This window comes from Telmatherina bonti, assembly GCF_933228915.1.
Source record: "Telmatherina bonti genome assembly, chromosome: 4".
Lineage (NCBI taxonomy): Eukaryota > Metazoa > Chordata > Actinopteri > Atheriniformes > Telmatherinidae > Telmatherina > Telmatherina bonti.
The window spans coordinates 9,995,682-10,015,222 of NC_136622.1; the positions used below are offsets into that span (position 1 = coordinate 9,995,682).

At 40.0% G+C, this 19,541-nt stretch overlaps 1 protein-coding gene across 1 annotated transcript; it reads right to left on the reverse strand.

Annotated features, from left to right (window-relative positions):
- Window positions 1-334: 334 nt before the first annotated feature.
- pip4k2ca (phosphatidylinositol-5-phosphate 4-kinase, type II, gamma a) lies at window positions 335-13,168 on the reverse strand. Its single transcript, XM_079239510.1, has 10 exons — window positions 12,929-13,168; window positions 9,817-9,914; window positions 7,556-7,652; window positions 7,326-7,475; window positions 5,437-5,583; window positions 5,218-5,256; window positions 5,021-5,134; window positions 3,934-4,198; window positions 2,351-2,454; window positions 335-2,271 (listed from the first exon to the last, which is right to left on the reverse strand). The coding sequence occupies exons 1-10, from the start codon at window positions 13,076-13,078 to the stop codon at window positions 2,191-2,193; spliced, it is 1,245 nt and encodes a 414-aa protein (XP_079095636.1). The 5' UTR covers window positions 13,079-13,168; the 3' UTR covers window positions 335-2,190.
- Between the last annotated feature and the right edge of the window lie 6,373 nt (window positions 13,169-19,541).

The window sequence follows — 19,541 nt, forward strand, 5'->3', positions numbered from 1 at the left end:
GGTAAAAGCTGGTAGATGAAGTGAGGACTGATTTTAAAGTCTTTGGAAATTATAAGACATTTTTCTAAGCGACCTGACAGCAAGCAAAGCAGATTTCTCAGCGACTCGCCTCACTTACATGTCAAGCATGAGATATTCCAGACAGAAATACCAAACTCATGCGACCGTCCTTAAAGCATTAACCCTTAGTCGGATTTGTCCAGATTAAAGTGGAGGCGTGATGCGGCGGCACGCTTCCTGTATGTCCCTCTGCAGGGGATTTCCTGATCAGTTTTCCACACCGACACAATGAAGCAAGAAGAACGAGGCAAACGTTTCATTAAACTGTTTTAAAATATATTTTGGTCCAAAAGCTGATTTGCAAAAATACATGTTTAAGGATGAAGTACACAAGTCATCACACAGGGAATCAGTCCATCACACTGCCTGCTTCAGGAATCCTGTCACTGAGTTAAGGCCGAGCTTTCGTAGTGTTACCGTTAACAGGCGGGCTTCCACACCGCGGCATGATTTCATTTCACAGATGTGTTTAAAAAAAAAAGAGAAGTTTTTGACCATTTCCAAGCCGACTTCATGTGCATTAGGAGACTAAATAATTTACCCAGCTGCTGTCTTTCTTCACATGATGGATGAGCCTGAAACATTCCCACTGAAGGAACTCTAAATCGAGTCTGAGCTCCAGCTGCCAGTCAGAACCGTTTGGACCGCTACTGAGTTTACTGTGCCGTCCTCTGGGAACACGTTGCACTGTACTTTATTTAATGGAAACAAGGCCACATAACTTATCCTGCAGCTTTTCTAAGATCAGAGCAGGCAGAAACCCAGCTGTTAAACAGATGTTTCAGTAGAACTAGATCCTAAATGTCAGTGATACATCCTCATCTTACAGCTACATCTTAAATCATCACACTGATACTTTAACACACACGCAGCTCGACAGTGTTCAACGCCGGGTCTGGAACTGAACATCAACACATGGCATGCTTCTTGGTGAAGGCAGAACTGTTCCCAAACCTGGGCGGGAGAAGGAGCTAACGCTACCGCAGCCTGCAGGATGCAGTCCTGCATCCAACAGGAGCCGATGGCACGGCAGCCAGGTCGTGGACCGCGCTGCGCTTCCACCACGCTGACAGGAGAAATACTTTGACATATGAATGCGGTTCTGGAAGTATTCTAAAAACGAGCAAAGACTAGTCGAAACCAGAATTTGATCCTTTCAGATTGGGTTTGATTTTTCAGTTTTCAATCAATTCCCGGCAAAAGTGCAAATTCTGCTTCATTAAAGCTTCTGTCACACACATTTGGCACTCAACGTCCAGACAGTACGCCGCTACACAGGAACAATGAGTCCACACCGATCTGCATACAGCTCCTCAACACCAGCCTCTGGTAAAAGGAATGTTTCTGGGAAAACTAGCGCCCGTCTCTTGCATAGTTAAAACTTCTACAGTAGAAGAACTTCTACAGTCTGTTAGCTTAGAGGCTGGAAATGAAGAAACAGCCCGTTTCTGTCAGAAAGTCTGCCTGCAACCGGTTCTCACGTCTGCAAACTCACCAAGGAAAAAGTCTCAGACTAGTGTTTATAGTTAAACATGCTAAATATGCTAACAGGCAGTAAATCTGAGGGTTATTTGAAGACATTATTTTTGTTTTTTTGTCTGATAAAATAACCAATTTTCAGCCTGTTATCTGACTAACTAATAAAGAGTGGAGAGATTCATCATGGAAAGGCTGTTTTCAGGTGTAGAAGCAGGTCTGACTTATCTTTGGACAGAGAAAGGCCCCTTAATGTTAAGCTAAACTAACCATTAAATATTAACTCTACAGACGTGTCTAATATGTATGTTTTCACCCAACTCTGCCAGAATCTGCTTCTTTCTAGCTTTTCTATTCCGTTCAGGCTTGAATACAAAAAGCAAAGTGAAAAAGATTAAATGAGAACACTTTTGACATTGATCAACAACGCTTAGTTTCCAGTTAAACTATCAGTTACTCCTACCAACACCTACAGAAATACATCTTAAATCTTAAAAATAAATATATGCATCAGAAGTATTAAATTATATTGCTACAAATCGAGTTTTCTCAGATCATCGAACTCGAACGACGATCCGTGTCTGCATATTTCACGGTGGTCAAAGCCTTCAGCTCCCGGGTGGAATGACTCCTGGCTGTGCCGCCGCTTCGCTGTTATGCAAAGATGTTTGAGATGAAGTCTCGAAATCGTTTGGCGTACTGCTCGGGGTGGACAGTGGATATCTCTGCACCAGCCTGCGACACAGAACAGAGATGAAGAGTAAGACCAGGTCCTCATCGTCACCATGTGGAAGATGCTACTTGTGGAACTCACCCCGTGTTTGACGGTTTTAGCTGCGTGAGCGGCTTTCTTCTTGGTGTCATACTGAGTCAGAACGTCGATCAGACCCATGAAGTACACCTCCCTCTGAGGGGCTCCTGGGATTTAACACACAACAACTTGGATTATGTTAACCAGTCGTCACAAGGAATCCCACAATCCTGCTCCTCCAGGGTCGGTGTCTTGCAGGTTTTCCAACTGTTCCCACTGCCACACCTGATTAAAATCCGTGTGTATTTAGCAGACAAGAGCTTGTCTGAGTCTGAGTCAGGCGTTTTCCAGCAGGGTCGCATGGAAAACCTGCAGGACACCGGTCCTCGAGGACCAGGGTTGAGGATCCCTGCTTTAGACGCTCACGCCATAACTTCAGAGAAAACAGAGGCTTCCAGTTCTTAACTAGGACAGATTTTAAGGAATCCTGTTATATGGATCTTATGATGCAACTATATCATCAGATATCGGACTTAGTCTGCAGTGACGGTCTGGATAGTTCAGGTCAGGTCTGGGGGGGTTTGGTTAGGATTCATTAGAATCCAGCAATTTGATTTGTTTCGTCATAAAACGCTTCACTTCTAATTAAGATAAAATCAATCTGAGGTGCTCGAAAAATATCGAAGCACTAAAAACAAAAACCTGATTATAGGAATATTTTCAGGAATTTAATATTTCACACAAAGATCACAAAATGATTTTTAATTTCTCAAATTTTGTGTGGAAGCAGTCTGAAAAGCTTCCCATCATACCAGACACCATCATTTTGATTCCTTATTCCGTTTTATTATTTTAATGATTTGTAGAGTTTTCTATTTTACCATAAATATTTAATACAAGGCAGAAATAGATGTTTTTAATGTAGATAAACATTTATAAAGACACTCCATTTTTATTTCCAAAGCCTGGTTCATGCCAGATTATTTCAGACACATTAAAGGGTTAGGATTTATTTTGTCTGTTTTTATACTCATTATCTTCGTGCCTCCTAATTGTTGCTCTTTAATGTTTGTCGGGTTCACACACTCTTTGGCAAAAGAACGTTTTCTTACCATTCACCATGGTCATGGAATAATCTCCAGAGTTATCACATTCATTCCTGTACTGTAAGGATTTAGGATTATCCTGAGGAATGCAGTGAAGGAAGAACGGCATCGTTTTTCTTAAAAATCTACCAATGTATTTAATTCTGTGGTTGTTTTATATTGTTTTGACACAGTAAGGCTGCTACCTTGGCCATGTCTCCCCTGTAAAGAGATTTCTGATCTCAATGAGATTTTTTGCTTAACTAAAAGGTAAATAAATGAATAAACAAAATGACTTTTTTTTTTTTTTTTTTAAAAAGAATTTGCACAGATGTACTTCTCAGTACATTATGAGGAGCTACTTTTATTGAAGTACTGTGACTGGAGGAGCAACTTGTGATCTGCACAAAGCTCAGGCAGGAAAAATCCCAACACTAGGCCACAAGGTGGCGCTATGACAGAAAAATGCATTTTGACTTATTTCCCCAACAGTACTTCACAGAGATACACACTTCATATCACACTTTTGCTTGAACAGTGTTGAACGACTTGAGCATTCACCTGGACAACTCCTCACGGCGTACACGTCCACGTAGGGGTCGAACTCGCCGGGTCCCAGAGGTTTGCAGGAGGACATGTAACCAGCGATCCCCTCAGGAGAGGTCCCGTAAGACCCCACTGTAGGTCCCGGCACCAGTCCGTTTTCAGCTTCCACCTCCTCCTCGTTGGAAACCTCTTCACCCTCCTCCTCCTCTCGCTCGGCCCGGCCGACGTCATGGATGCCGAGCAGCAGGCTGTAGTCCATGATCTTTAGTTTCACCAGAAACTGAAGAAGATGTGAAAAGAGAAAAGCCTTAAACTGACGATGCAAAGACATGTTGACAAGTTATTCAGGTCTTCCTGAATAAGTGCAGTTGTACATCTTGATCTGTCTTTCCTGTCCTCTCCACCCTAACCAGTCGAGGCAGATGGCTGCCCTCCCTGAGCCGGGTTCTGCCGGAGGTTTTCTTCCTGTTAAAGGGGAGTTTTTTCCTTCCCACTGTCGCCTCATGCATGCTCAGGATGGGGGATTGGATCCAAGTCATGACTCGATGCAATCAGTTGGCTTCTATTATAGGATATGTATGAATTGGCTCTAAATGATGTGTGTGTAAAGTGTCCTGTGACAACATCGTTGTGAAGTGGCACAATACAAATAAAGCTGAACTGAATATTCTCTCCGACAGAGTGGAAAAATAATGAATGAACTCCTTTATGCTCTGGAAGTTTATGGAAAGCTGCAGGAAATCCAGTTATTAACGTCATGCTTCATCATGATCCTTTTCTAAACCTGTTTTATGAAACTGCAGAAACAACCACAAGAAAACTCAGCAAAGAAAACCTGCAAGTGTTCAGAGTTTCCCTGCTGCAACACACCTGATTAAGTTAGCAGACTGCTGCATGGCTTTACATTAAAATCTGCACTAGTTTGCCAATTAGCCATTGATTTGAGTCAAGTGTGTTGCAGCAGGGAAACTCCTCCCATCTGCAGGCCTGCGGCCCTCAAGGATCAGGGTTGCCCACCCCTGATCTAAATTCATCTCTGATGTGGATCCACAATGAGCCGATACTTCCACCATGTGGCCAAAGTGAGCAAACAGCACCTCACCTCCACATCTCTGTTCAGCTTCTCCATGAACTTCTCCTTCTGCTCCTCCGTCACATAAACCTTCTGCATGTTGTTCCTGAAGTCCTTGTCCTTAAAGGTGGGAAGCTCCTTTTCCTTCAGAAGCCAAACAGCATCAGTCAGCAGGATGCAGTGAGAAGGAGACGGGCAGCAAACGGCGGACTATAGATTTTATTTACCCTTTCTTTATCACTGGCTTCACGGTCCACCAGAGAGCCCTTTGAAGAAGAAGATGTGTTTCATTTTACTTGTCATTTTACAATGAAAGTGATGATATTTATTTAGCTTGTTTGGCTTGTGACCATTTTTCTTTAAATCTGTGTTTTGTTTTGTTTTTTTTTTTTTAAAAAAAGACTAATTTTTGTCAGAAAATGTCTGCTTCTGACAGGTTTCCTCACCTTCAGGTCATACTTCCTGTGGACCACCAGTCTGTGGCTGAACATGTTCCTCATAACGATGAGGTAGGTCTCCTCGCTGTCCACGCTCACCCGGTACATCCCGAGGAACTGGGGCAGCAGGGTGCTGCCATGACACTTCACTATGTGCTGTAGGAGGGAAACATTTGCATGGCAGGTTCACAGCAGTTTTATCAGATAGACCCATCAGCATCCAACCAGTCTAACCAGTTCAGTTTCTGTGTAACTTCAACACACCAAACGGGATGAGCGGGAAAAGAAAAGAGAGAGCAGAAAGTTTTCTGTGAAACCATCATGTCCAGAAAGCCACCGACCACACAGCAAAGCATCCAGGCTGAACAGATCCTCCTTCCTCCTCATGTCCTCCCTCTTCCCTCCACGCTGCTCATTCCCCTCAGAGCAGCCCAACACCTGCTCAGTCAGGCCGACTGTAAACAATCAGCAACCCCCCGCCCGGTGCAGCTTTATCCGTGCTGTGCATCGGGTTCAGCGGTTCTGGGACTGAACAGATCAGCACCGCTTTAACACACGCTTCAGTTACACAAGACCTTCTTCTCTTTCTGTTTCCGCTGCTCTACACCATAGACTGTATATAAAGAGATGGACGGAGCCTCCGTGACGTCACCCGTAGGTTTCTGAGGCGCTGAATTGAAGTTCGGTGGGCGGTTCCTACCATCGCCATCTTGGCAGCGTCATCCGTGTCGTCTCACCCAGAAAATACAAATATGGGCAAAGAGGTGGAGCTGAGAGGGGGGCTGTGAGCGTCATGGTGGATGATTGACATCTAGCGAACTCCGAGCTTTCTGAAGCTAAGAGCTAATTGAGCTAACCCGGAGATAATGCGAGCTAACCAGCTAACTGAGGTAAGCGGGCTAAAGCTAAGTCACGTTGTAAACCGGCTAAAAACTGCGGTTGTTCTACGTTCTTCTGACTTGAAGCGGGAGATCGGGTACCTGTCAATCAAGAGGACACGCCCCTAAAAATGCAGAACTTCCGAGATTAAATTACTTCTAAACGGGCGAGTTAGAAAAAACTCCACTCCCCCCACAGTTGGTGACCATGAAGTTGGTCTTTTTAACATGGGAGTCTATGGGGATTTGCTCTGTTTTGGAGCCCCTAGTGGATGAAGGGGGAACTGCAGTTTTATGCACTTCTGCATAGGCTTCACTTTTAACCACCAGAGGTTACCACTTGCTCTACTCTCACAAATACGTTGCTTTACCTCATTGTCATATTTTGTTATACTGGCATTAATAGATAAAAGTACCATATTTTTCGGGTCACAGGGCGCACTACATTATAAGGCGGAGCCTCAAATACTAAGTCTATTTTTGTCTTCAGGTCCCACAGTTTGGACATGAAACAAAATGTACATAAAAGCCAGATAGTTACACCACAGTGTCTAGTGTCTTGCTATTGGTACCATTGGCTGAGTGATGTTAGAAATGTTATTTAAGTGCATCATTCACAATTTTTAAAATGTTGTGGTGGGGAAGGGGCCCCCTGGAACACTCTGGGCCCTGGAGCCTGTGCCCTTTTAATCCGGCCCTGGTCGAGCTGCAGTAACAGGATGAGTTGGTCAGGCTGAGAAAACTGATGCAGAGATAAAATGGCTCTGCCGACCAGACGGTGAAGGAGTAAAGTAGAGTCATCGGTTCATCAAGCCAGTTTTTATAGTTCTGTGTTTTAGTGAAGTAAGGATGCTCCTGTTTAACTATGCCTTCTGGTTAACCTGCACTCAAACTAACCCTGGTCAAATGCCGCCTTTCTCCACTTAGACGAATGTTTTCTGTGAGCAACCTTTGACAAATAAACATCCCAAATTCAAAGTGGCCAAAAGGTAGGCAGTCAGACAGAGATGATGGTGGTACCTGGTGGTACTCCGACAGGATGTTGTGCATGTCTGCAACGTCCTCGCTGGAGATCTGTTTGACAACCAGCGTACGGTCGTAGGAGTTGAGGAGCAGACCTTCATCCTGATCATCAACACTTCTCATTGGAGGGCTGCGAGTCAACGACACCTGAGGACACCAAGACCAAACACACCAGTCAGTACCACAGGACGGTCTTCTATCATCAGACAAAAGGAGCTAAGGCGCACCTGATAATCCAGATCCTCGATACCGAACCGTTCCCGCAGATTTCGGAAGACCTGAGGACAGTATTCTTTGAACTTGAAATGTCCTGGGAGGTTTTCTCTGCCAAAGAAGAAGAGGGGAAACTTCTTATTTCCTGTGCAGAGAGTAGGGCTGCAGACTAACTTTCTGGTGCATCAAGCTTTTTCCATCGGCACGCAAACCCAGTATGTTTGCTCTCAGCTCCACATTTAGAGGACTTTCTTTCTGATCAGTACCCATGCATACTGGTGCTGAGCTAAGCTTAGTATAAATGCAGGTCAACCTGGAAAAAACTGGGGAAAAAAACAACATTGTGATTTTATTCTAACCCTGTGATATTTAAAAAAAAAAAAAAAAAAAAAAAAAAAAAAAAGGAATTTTCAGCTGATGACTTGAACAGCACTCGCCATGCTGCACTCCTGGCATCTTGTTGACATTAACCTGGACCAAGTCTGGTTTCAGTGTGTATTTGAGAGTCATTCTCACTGTCACTGTTTTAATATGCTGGATTCTGAGTAAATGTTTTTGTCCCCCACGTTTCATTTAGTACCAACAGCACCAGAAGCAAAAATAGACAAACTCTCCATCCACGTCTGCAGGTTGTAGATGACATGAGTTCTTTTGTACCCCCCATTGAAGCACTGCGATGTGACTTTTCAGCAGCTCCAATCAGGAGTCCAGTGAAACTTGTTTTCCTTTTTTTTTTCCAGATTCTGTTTTTATTTCTTTCCGAGTTCCATGTTTTCCCTTGAACTGTGTTTCATGATACAACCATGTTTTCCGGATGATGAGTCGGATCATGTGACGACTGCATGAAGTTTAATTGGTGCAGTGATTTGGTTCATTGTGTCTACTCAAACTTTAGATACAAGATTTCTATTTTTTAATCAGACTGTGAGTGTTTTAGGAAGAAGCTGGTTTTAGTTTTGACACTTTTCAACTTTTTTTTTTCCAGAAACATCATCGTTTAGAGGAGTCGGAGACTTGCAGCACAAGAACCAAAGTCGGGATTTAAACCCAGTTTGTTTGCTCAACACAGCAGCCTCTCACATCAGCGTATTTTCTTCACCAGGATCTTCTGTAGCTGCTTCACTCGGGGTGAGCATGACTAAGGCTGCTCTGGTTTCTCCTCCTGGTTTTTCAGGAGTCTCTTGTCAGCCTGATGCTTCCCTACAAACACAAGCAGCTTATCTTCATGTTTTCTAGAGATGCTTAATGTTGGATTTCTTCATCTCTGGACATTTTCAGTGTTTTTGATGGCCTCTTATCCTCTGCTGGACTGGAGGAGACTTGATCTCCACCAGTTCAGGTGACGTCAGGCAGACTGGGGGGGTGCAGAAGTAAAAATTCATCCAACTCTCATCCCGATTTTCTTCTTTATGTGGATCAGGAACCGTAAAAAACTCTTCAACTGGTGGAGATATCAGATCACAACCACAAAGGAGCAAATTCCACCAAGTTTTTCACCTTATTTCCGTTTTCTGTGTCACTCTTCACCGTTGGGCATGTTCAATGTTCACTAAGGCTGTGACGACATGCTTTCGTCCCGATTCGATTTGATTCCGATTTTCTGGGGATTCGCAAAATTCTTCCATATTGCTGATTTTTGTAAATTAAAAACAAAAAATAGTACAAAACTGTCATTTTTCTTGAATTCAATTAGAAAAAAACAACCCAGTAGCCAAACAATCATTCTGCTGCAATAATGCTCACAAAGACAAGTAAAAAAATAAAAACAATTAAAATGACAAAAATTTTAGAATGCATTCCTATTTATTTGAAAAAAAAATGCATTTTTTAACAAAAAAAATAAATAAAAATTTAATTTTCAAGCAAAACAATTCCGATATTCGATTTTTCTATTCGATTTTCCCACCCCCAATGTTCACCCATCACTACAAACACACAACCCCCCAGCTGCAGATCTGAGCCAATCAGAGGACAAGATCCGCCTCTTTTCTGACTTTTAACTGCTTTCTGTCATAATGTCGTCTCTCTGAGCTCAGTAAGGAACAAATCCCAAACACACACACATTCAGGAAGATAAAAGTCCTCCAGGGCTGAGAAATGCTAGACCAAGGTAAACACACTAGTCCTGCTCTTCATGTTTCTGTGTTCCTGACAAACAAGTCGACGTGTCTCTGGAATCCAGCTCTCCCTGCAGGTCTCAGTCACTGACTGTTGTTTTCTTTTTATTTTTATTCAAGGATGTTTACAAGACAGACTTCACTCCTGTGTGTCTTACTTGTTGAAAAGGTGGTTGTTGACCTTGATCTTCGTGTTGGCTTTAAAGTCATCAGGCAGCAGCATGACTGGAACAGGAACCTGGTTGAGATCATTTATCTGGAGAGAAAGAGGAACATTTATTAAAAAGCAGCTTCTGACTGTTGGATTAACTTCATGATATTTACCTAAATACAACTATAAATGTGTGGTTTTGAAACAAAGATCTCGCTTTTAGTGTAACCAAAATGCCACATTTTAACATTCAAGGCATTTATTTCTTTTAAAACATGTCCGAAGCATGTCATCGAACACATCTGCGCTGACTTGACTAGTGTGGTATCAAGTATCGGTTGTGGTATCGGTACACTTTTATTAATACCAAGTACGAGTTGCATCCCTAGTTTCTGCTATTATAAAAGAGTGTCACCATGACCCTCACCGTTCCTTTCATCATTTATAACAGAGGCCTCCAACTCGGTCCTACAAAGTCCACAATCCAACAGGTTTTCCATGTATTTCTGCTTCAACACACCTGGATCACATTAAATGGATCTAACAGCCTATCAGGTTCTACACAAACAATCAATAGTTTGAATCAGCTGTATTGTAGAAAGGATACATGGAAAACCTGCTGGATTGCAGACCTCTTAGGGCCGAGTTGGAGAGCTCTGATTTATAACTACAGAAGGAATCAGGAACACAAGGTTGAGAACATTCCTTATCTACACCGCTTCGTCCAATTAAGGGTCCCGGAGAAGCTGGATCGGGGTAAACCAGTCCATTACTGGGCCAACAGATTCCTTGAGGAGAACTTAGTGATTAAATAAGCTAACATCTAGTGTTTGGACCGTGGGAGGAAGCCGGGGAACCCGGAGAGAACCCAAACATTTGAGAGGCTTGAATCAGCAGTGCTAACCTCAACATCACCATACAGCCGGAGAATGTGTCTTTTATTAACTCACTGGCTGCCGAACACGGCTTTCCACATCTTTTACGGTATCTGTTTATGGAAAGCCGATTTGACCGGGAACGAGTCAAAACGCCTCCAAAATGCGACGCCATTTCACCGCAGATGTGTCAAAATGATTCCTTCCCAACAACCACAAAACCAAAACAGCAACCAAGACATGAAGACAATAACAGAAACAACCCCAATTACATAACCACAAACTTCAAATGGCCACGTGAGCAGATGAGAAAACCTCCAGTCAGACAAAAATTTAGACAATTAGTCAGTCACTCAATAAACTAACCAACCAATTAATCAATCAGAATGACCACACATAAGCTGAACAGCCTCAACCTTCTTACAAACTGATTCAATCAATTAAACCCTTTGGAAAGTTCAGGTGCCTGTTTCAGAAGGCAGTTTGTTGATATTCTCAGTATGTTAACCCTGACTTGTAGAAAACGGGGTTTTCTCCTGCAGAAAGAGAGAGAAGTCTTACCCCGATACTGTTACCATAGTAACTGAACCTGTGACGTAAACCTACTCGCCATAAAGAAAACCCGAGTTTCTACCTGCCCCTTCCCACCTGAAGCTGCTGTCAGACACAAACCTTCCGTATCAAAGCGAATCCCAAGATTTAGATGCTGAATTAAGATACAGTCGTTCATGGAGGGAGATGATTTTTCTGAACTAATTACCTTATCAAACCTAACAAAACGGTACGGTTTAGCAGTCATTCCAATTGTCCTGCTGTACATAACCCATCGTGACACACTGTGAACATAAAATAAGGTCACCTTGTGCCACAATACTTTTCTTTTGTAAAATGAGACCTTTCTTTAAGACGGTGGCAACATGGAACATTTCAGACACAACGCCATGTTGAGTCCTGAGGCAAGTCCTCACATGACTGAAATCATAACTCCATAAATGTGTGATAGGAGTAGAGATCTGCTGTTGACAGCATCCCCTTACCATCATCTTCCACTTCCTGTGATGATGGAGATAATCAGAATCAGAATAAATTTTATTGCCATTGTCAGTGAGTTACAAAATTCACAAACTAGGAACTTGCTTCGATGCTAATGTGCAACATATAACATTGATAATAGTATAAAAGAAAGAATATTAGCTATGATAAAAAAAAAATACTTTAAAAATGTAATATAAAATAAAAGGGCATGCAAAGGAAATATGTATACAAAAAAATAAAAAAAAAATAAAAATTCTGCAGCAGCAGGGTTCTGACATAACATGTAACAGGGTTATCTTTCAGTATGAATTTATGGTTGATTAAAAGAGCATTTATTAGGGATTTACATTACTAGACGTGAAGTAAAACTAAAAGATGTCCAGTCATGGCCTGATAGTCTAAAAAATCCTTTCAGTTTCATCAATTTTTCTGCATAGTGAGAATGAAAGTGAATAAAATGAAGATTATGTTAAATTCACCTACATTTTAACCCACATGCTGTAGTTTTAATAAAGCTAAATATCTGGTCATTGGACCAGTGGATTCCTACTTCTACACTGGTTCAGGCAGCAGTTTTCTTCCATGATGCTTCTCTTACCTGGCAGCTGTTGACTGCCAGGTAAAATCCCGATATCAGGTTATTCGATTCAATTTCCCACCCCTAATATTTAACCAGCATGTCCTGTTCTGGAAGAGTTTAAAGGGAAAACATCAGGAGATTTTTGTTAACACATTTTTCCATGGAAAAACTCACGATTCTGGTGAGAACTCTCTTTGGCTGGTATTCCCAATAAAATATCAAATAAATAGATCAATAAAAACAATAAAAAATGACAAAAATGTAAGTGGGTTAATTTTATTTATTTGGGAAAAAAAACTATTTTTTTTAAACAAAAAGACAATTGATTTTAAAATTGTGAAGAAGAAAAATCCTGATATCCGATTTTTCGATTCAATGTTCCCACCCCTCGTATTTACTAACCCTGGTTTAGTCTGAACAGAGGCCCACTCATGTTGTAAACAAAATATTTAAAAATTAGTTCCTAAATGTTTAAACATCACATGTTAATGTGTAAAAACGTCTTTTTCTTGACAGTCAGTCAGTCTCTGTTGTCATTGTTTCTATCGGAGCCGATGTTATCTACGTGTGAACCGGCAGGTAGCTGCTGGTGCTAACGCCGCAGCTAGCATTAGCTCCCACCGACTCACCGAATGATTGACGCCCCAAATGAAGACGCTCTGGACCGGGTCGCTGGCTCGAAACACTTTCACCTTCTGCTGCACGAAGTGTTTCTTCTTCGTCTTCGTTTTGGGCGCCAGGATCACCATGGGACTAGAAACGGCCCCCGAATTAGCCATGGTTGCAAACTTCCTCGGTTCCTCGCTGAGAGAGCTGATGCGGGCGGTGACGCCTCTTCCTGATGGCTGAACTAAGCGAGCCTCTCCCGGTGCTCCTCCATGGATGGACTGCTCTACCACGAGGAAGTTAGCTTCTGATTCACTTCACCGTTTGAACAACTTTATTAATACTTACATTGCAACCAACATTAATCCATTACAACCAGCAATGCCATACTATCAAGAAAATAAAAATGATATATTAGGGTGGAAAATTTGTATAATGCTATAAAACCTTTAGAGCTGCAAAGCTTCAGGCTCCGAGCTAGTTGAATCTGTCTTTTGGAACATGCCCCTTGTCTCAAACATGACAAGTAAAATAAACTGCAAAATGAAAAGTTTTCATTGTTTTATAGACTTAATAACCGACTGTCTGTTAAACAATTTCTTTCTTCTGTACTCTGTTTCTGTACTAATTTTAGTTCCTGTTGTCTGTTTAAAAAGTACAACATGTTGTTCCCAAAAAAAGAAAGCAAGAAAGATATAAATAAACAAAACACTGTGATTTACAGAATACAAATTATCTGTAGAATGGGTAAACACAGTCCAGAGCTAATCAGTTTAAATAATGGTGTTGATGCCTTAAAAACAGTGAAATCGCCCTTTACTCAAGATGATTCAGAAACGAACTTCTGCGTAGAGACGCTACGCGCAGTGGTTGCTGGATGGTACGTCCTTACGCTACGTTGACGTACCGTACGTCAACTAACTGCCATAATTGCTATGCATAATAGCCATGGCCACGCTCTCTCTCACACACTCTCTAACACACTCTCTCTCTCTCTCTCTCTCTCTCACACACACACACACACACACACACACACACACACACACACACACACACACAGATATATACACATAAATATATATATATATATATATATATATATATATATATATATATATATATATATATATATATATATATATAAATATATATATATATACATATATATATATATATATATATATATATATATATATATATATATATATATATATGCAACCTAGTTGAGATAACATAAGACTTCTTGTTTATTATATTTCTTTGACAAGAAAGTATTCGATATGCTATACAAACCTACAAAAAAGATTCAATTGTTCAATCTGACATGTGATTTCTATCTTGGGGATATTAGTTTAACAGCTGAGTATCTTGAACCAGGATACTGAGTAAATGTTTTTTGCACATCAGTACTTTTTTTTCATTAAAATGCCCACTTCCTAGTTCTTGATGAGTTATTAATTGAAATGGATGACCTTGCTATAGAGGCTTAACCAATTTTCATGTCTTTTCTTTTTTTAAAAAGAAAAATGTCAACATATGCTCCTGGTTGTGATGACATACAACATTAAATAGTCTGGAGATGATTTTATAATCCAGCTAGCTTTGGAAGTTTTTTTAATGGTGTCTTTATTGTGTTAGATTTAGCAGAACTTACCTTGTCATTTAAGACTTTGACCGGCTGTTTCAGGGCTGTGATGAAATCAAAAGCCAGAAATTCATCAAGATTTCCACTTTTATTTAAAAAGTGGCTGGTTGATTATAACTTTATCAATAAGCTTGGATATAAAAGAGAGGTTAGAGACAGGTCTGTAGTTGTTCTTTATAGAGGCATCCAGTCCTTTTCCTTAGGAGGAACTTGATAGCAGCTATCTTTAATGCCTATTAGGCTGTTAACCATAAACAGGAGATCACTTTCTACTGAGGTAAAAACTGCTTTTAAAATGCCAAATGGTGTAATGATAGAGTGCATAATGTTCTTGTTGGATTTTTAAATCAACCATATTAAATTATGACATTACATCAGAGGTATTTCTTGGTTTTGAACATGGACTTGTTTTCTTGTGTCATTTTAACATTTTGTTTAATTTAATTTTTATCACAAAAAAGATGGCAAATTCAATGCTTTTCTCAGTGGAAAGGAGATCTGGCTTGCACTGTTTAGGAGGACTTGTAAGCTTTTCAATCAAAGCAAACAGTGTGAGAACTGTTGACGTCCTTACTAATCATCTGAGATAAAACTTTTTTTTTCTGTAGAATGGAACAAAAAATTTTCAATTAGGGATGGGTAAAATTAATACAGAATCCAAACCCATTTTTTGTTGTTGTTGTTTTTGGGAGATTAATGAAAGTAGACAAATAATAATGATAGCAATTGCATTCAGGGATGTGCTTATTTTATGGAGTTATATGTGATGGAATTTTCTTAGTCACTATTCTGATTATCAGGATATGTTAATATTAAAAGTCATTCAATGATAGTTGTTTCTTTTCTTGCAGTGAACAGATGTTCTGAGTATTTGGTGAAGAGGATGAGGAATACACTCTGTGTACACTGTGCATAATACTGCATACTTCACAAGAGGACATCTTAAAGTATTTACTGGAAAAAATTGACCGAGAGTATGCAGGATAGTTGTCTTAACAATGGCTTATTTTTCTGAAATCTTCTTTCTTACTGTCTGTATACAGTATGTGCTCTGTATGGACAGACGCCCATGGGCTGCAACATGGCACAACACAGATGCTCTGTGACTAATTCTGCTGTTTAAGGCGACTAAAACTTAACAACTCTGTTCACTTGAGTTTGTGGAACAGATGTTACCACAGCCAATATGGCACTGCGGTCGAGCTACAAGTGGCCGCTGATGTTGCAGCGTCTCTGTTCACATGACCGACCTCCAACTGTGAAAAAAACAACAGCGTTTTTTCAGAGCATAATTTAATATTTAAGCTATAAGTGACTTATTTATGTAATTATCTTACAAAAGGACTAACAGTGAGTCTGTCACGGCCCAGTAAAGCTCATGTTATGTTCTACCATGTGTGAGTTTATTATTAACAGCATTAAATAGATGTATCTCATTAACCCATGTTAAGGAATCACAAACACACACACGTAAACACACACACACACAGATATATATCCACACACACGTATATATATATATATATATATATATATATATATATATATATATATATATATATATATATATATATATACATATATATATATATATATATATATATATATACACATATATATATATATATATGTGTGTGTGTGTGTGTTTGTTTGTTTTTGGGTTTTTTTTTTTTACGTATATAACCAGGATTAATCTGTGAAGAGAACACCTCTCCAACTTGCCAGACACCATTGAATGTGAGCACTTGTCCACTATAGCCACTTACGACAACTGCGTTCAGGTTGAGGGCCCGATGAGGATGAAGAGCACGCAGATAAGTTTCCCTGAGGCGGTTTCTGACAGTTTATGCCAATTTTTTAGATCCTTTTTATACTTTTTTTTTTTTAATCTTTATTAATTATGAAACACTTTGGATCCTGTGGCTGTTTAAATGGGTTATATAAATAAAATTGACATTGACATGTTGTCCTGCAGTGATGCAGGAAAACTGGTGAATGCATTTCTTCCTTGGACGAGTGTAATTCCTGATTATTCTTCTGAAAAGTCTCCATCTGATCCAAGATGCTGCAGTGAGGGTTCTCAAGACATCATCTGAGATCATATTTCTCCACTTTTATCTTCTCTTTATCAGCTTCCTAATAAATTATTCTTCTCCTTACATATAAAACTGTCAGGCCCTGATTTACTAAGATCCCCAATGAAGAGCTCAAAAATACAAGTAACACAAATAGATTGTGTGTGTTGTGTTTCCATGATTTGCAGATGATCAACAAAGATTTATTGCACAATTTATAACAGGTGCAAACAGCCTTATTTAAATGAGGATTTATCATTTAAAAGCTGAAATATTTCCGTACTCCTCCCAGTATTTTGCACATTCTGGCAGAAATGCCCATATTACATAATGCAAACACAAAATGGATTGCTGGTGGAATTTTATCTGTTTAACAAGCGCATGGTTAGCAAATCACCTGCAGCATGTTTTTACATGCGCGAACCTCAGGCGTTCAGTGACCAAGATTCATTGGATCTTAACAAGCTCAGAGCTCCAGATTTTCTCATCAGAGCTTCACCCTCAGACTGCAAGTAAGGCGCAAGTCTTTCAGTGCACTTTGTGAACACAGTAAATATCATTAACATAGAATAAGACACATATATTATATTTGATATGATATATATTTTCATATTTATATATATGCTACTGCTGCTTCCCAACCCACCTAATTGCTGTCTTTTTTTTGTATGCAAATCCATGTGTGCCGTTACCACTTTATGATTGGCTCTGCTCACCACACCCCTCTTTCCTGCATGCTGATTGGACAATTGCCTGACCTATCGACAACACTGCAGCCACAGTGGAGGGAGATTCAAACCAGCTGGAGCTGCGGACTCATTGGAAACTGTCTGGCACAGACAGTCTGCACTAGACAGACTTGCAATCTGTGGAGTTTGAGTGTGTGCATTTTTGTTGGTGGTAATTTGAGTATACTTTGTTTGGTTAGTAGAGTTTTGTTTCTGTGTTTTAAAAACCGATTGGTTTTGTGTTCACCCAGAAATGTTAAAACTGCTTAGTTTTGTGTTCTACATTTATTTCTTTTGCTAGTGATGGCAAAAATGAAGCGTTTTGAGATCGAATCGTTTAGAACCATTGTTCCAATAAAAGAATCAATCTTTTGGAACGTTCAGAACACATTGCCTCAGTGATATCTAGTGACCAACTCAATAAACTGGAATGTTTTCATGTGTCCTGAGTTGTCATGTTTGATTTCTTCAGTTAGTTTAAAGTGATGTCCGTATGAAAGGGTGTTTCATTTTAACCAGTCAGTATTTGTGCTTCTGTATACAATTGTACATTTTGTACATTTAGGAATTTTTATTAAGAAAGACAATCTGCTCAACTCTATTCAGGCTGAGACGGTTTGGCCTCTTGCTCAAAATCTCTCCTGCTTTGGAGAATATTATTTCACAACGGACTGATATGACTGGTATGGAAAGATATGTCTTGATGCAGCACGAGTTTGTGTTCCGCTGGGACTGATGGAGACATCAGGATGTTTGGTCCGCAGGTGTCTCCACATTGTTGTTGTATTATTGCAAAAGGCCAAATGTTGCATGCAATGCATACATTTAACCATTTTCTCTTTAAGGAGCGATCCCAGATAGCTGACCTGGGACGCTTTCTACTTCTTTCCATTTTAAGACAGTTGTCAAAGAACGCTCAGTACAATACATTCAGATAAATGAGGTAGGACTTCACAAATAAACGGCCGTTTAGGAGAGATTTTTTAATGTTTTGTGCATATCAGCTCATGAATCAGCTGCCAATCAGAAAAGACACGATAAATAATTTTGAATATCAGTATTCTTATTTTGTAAAAATGTAGTACACATGTATGAATGTGGTAGATATTTTCATTTTAATTTATTAGTTGTTGTATTTTGGACAGAATGTTGAAAAGATCACTGAACACTGTTTGTCTGTGTTTTATTCCGTTTTAATTCTAACGCGAGGCGGAACAACCGTGACACTTCAGAACTATTGGTGACGTAATGGAACGCAAAGTGAAACAGTCACGTGACTTCCACGTCTCGATTCAGATCACGGAATGTAGTTTCACATCGCACGTTCCACCGTAGTTTCAGTACGGACTGGAACACCGTTTCGATCTTGCCATCACTACTAAATAGCAGGGATGGGTCGATGAAGCTTTTGAGGCTTCTGTTTGATTGTACCGAAAAAAAGAGTCAAAGTGTCAATGTGTTGTCCTGTTATTCATTAGATTTTCTAACATGATTTAGATACAGCACGTATGCTCTGAAACAAGATGATGATGTCAAAATTATTTTACTGGGATATTTGATGGTTTGAGAGAAGTGCTTGTGCATCTCAGTGGGAATTTTTTAGAACAATCTTAAATTGAGTACATATGCTTTTTCTTGATTTCTAAGTGATAGAACAGCCCCATTAGTCAGCAACACCCTGAACATCATGAAATTTTATATTTTAATATCAACTAATCTTTTGTTGTCAATGTCACAGAGAGATATTTAGCAATACCCAATAATACTAAATACAATACTACATTAACAATTATACAAAGTACTATGTAATCTAATACTATTTAATCTTTTGACATATTATTATCCTCCTTCCTTTGTGGGTGACACAAGGTGGAAGATTTCCCATACACATGATTGTTTTCTTCCACAAGAAGTGTCCATACTTCAAGTTTTCTCCCCCCCTAATCCTAATGATCTCTTAGACTGTAAAGTGGCAAGAAGGAAGGAACACCAGGTGTTTCTCGTTCTGATAGATGGCACCAGTACCGCCAACGCTTTGAATCAGTTATGTCATTTCTGGTGTCTCGTTGGGGCATATGAAAAGTCACGTCATTGGTCATGTGAAGGCAGAGCTTTCACATAGGCTTCAATACAGCGTTTCCACCAAGTCCATTTCATTTGAAGGAAACAGACTTCGGTGCTTCCCTTT

Excerpts from the sequence above, each read along its gene's own strand:
- pip4k2ca (XM_079239510.1), bottom strand. The coding sequence starts at position 13,078 with ATGGCTAATTCGGGGGCCGTTTCTAGTCCCATGGTGATCCTGGCGCCC. Across the intron at positions 5,135-5,217 it reads AAGCCAGTGATAAAGAAAGG|GAAAAGGAGCTTCCCACCTT; the intron begins GTAAATAAAATC and ends TGGCTTCTGAAG. Across the intron at positions 2,272-2,350 it reads CTAAAACCGTCAAACACGGG|GCTGGTGCAGAGATATCCAC; the intron begins GTGAGTTCCACA and ends TCTGTGTCGCAG.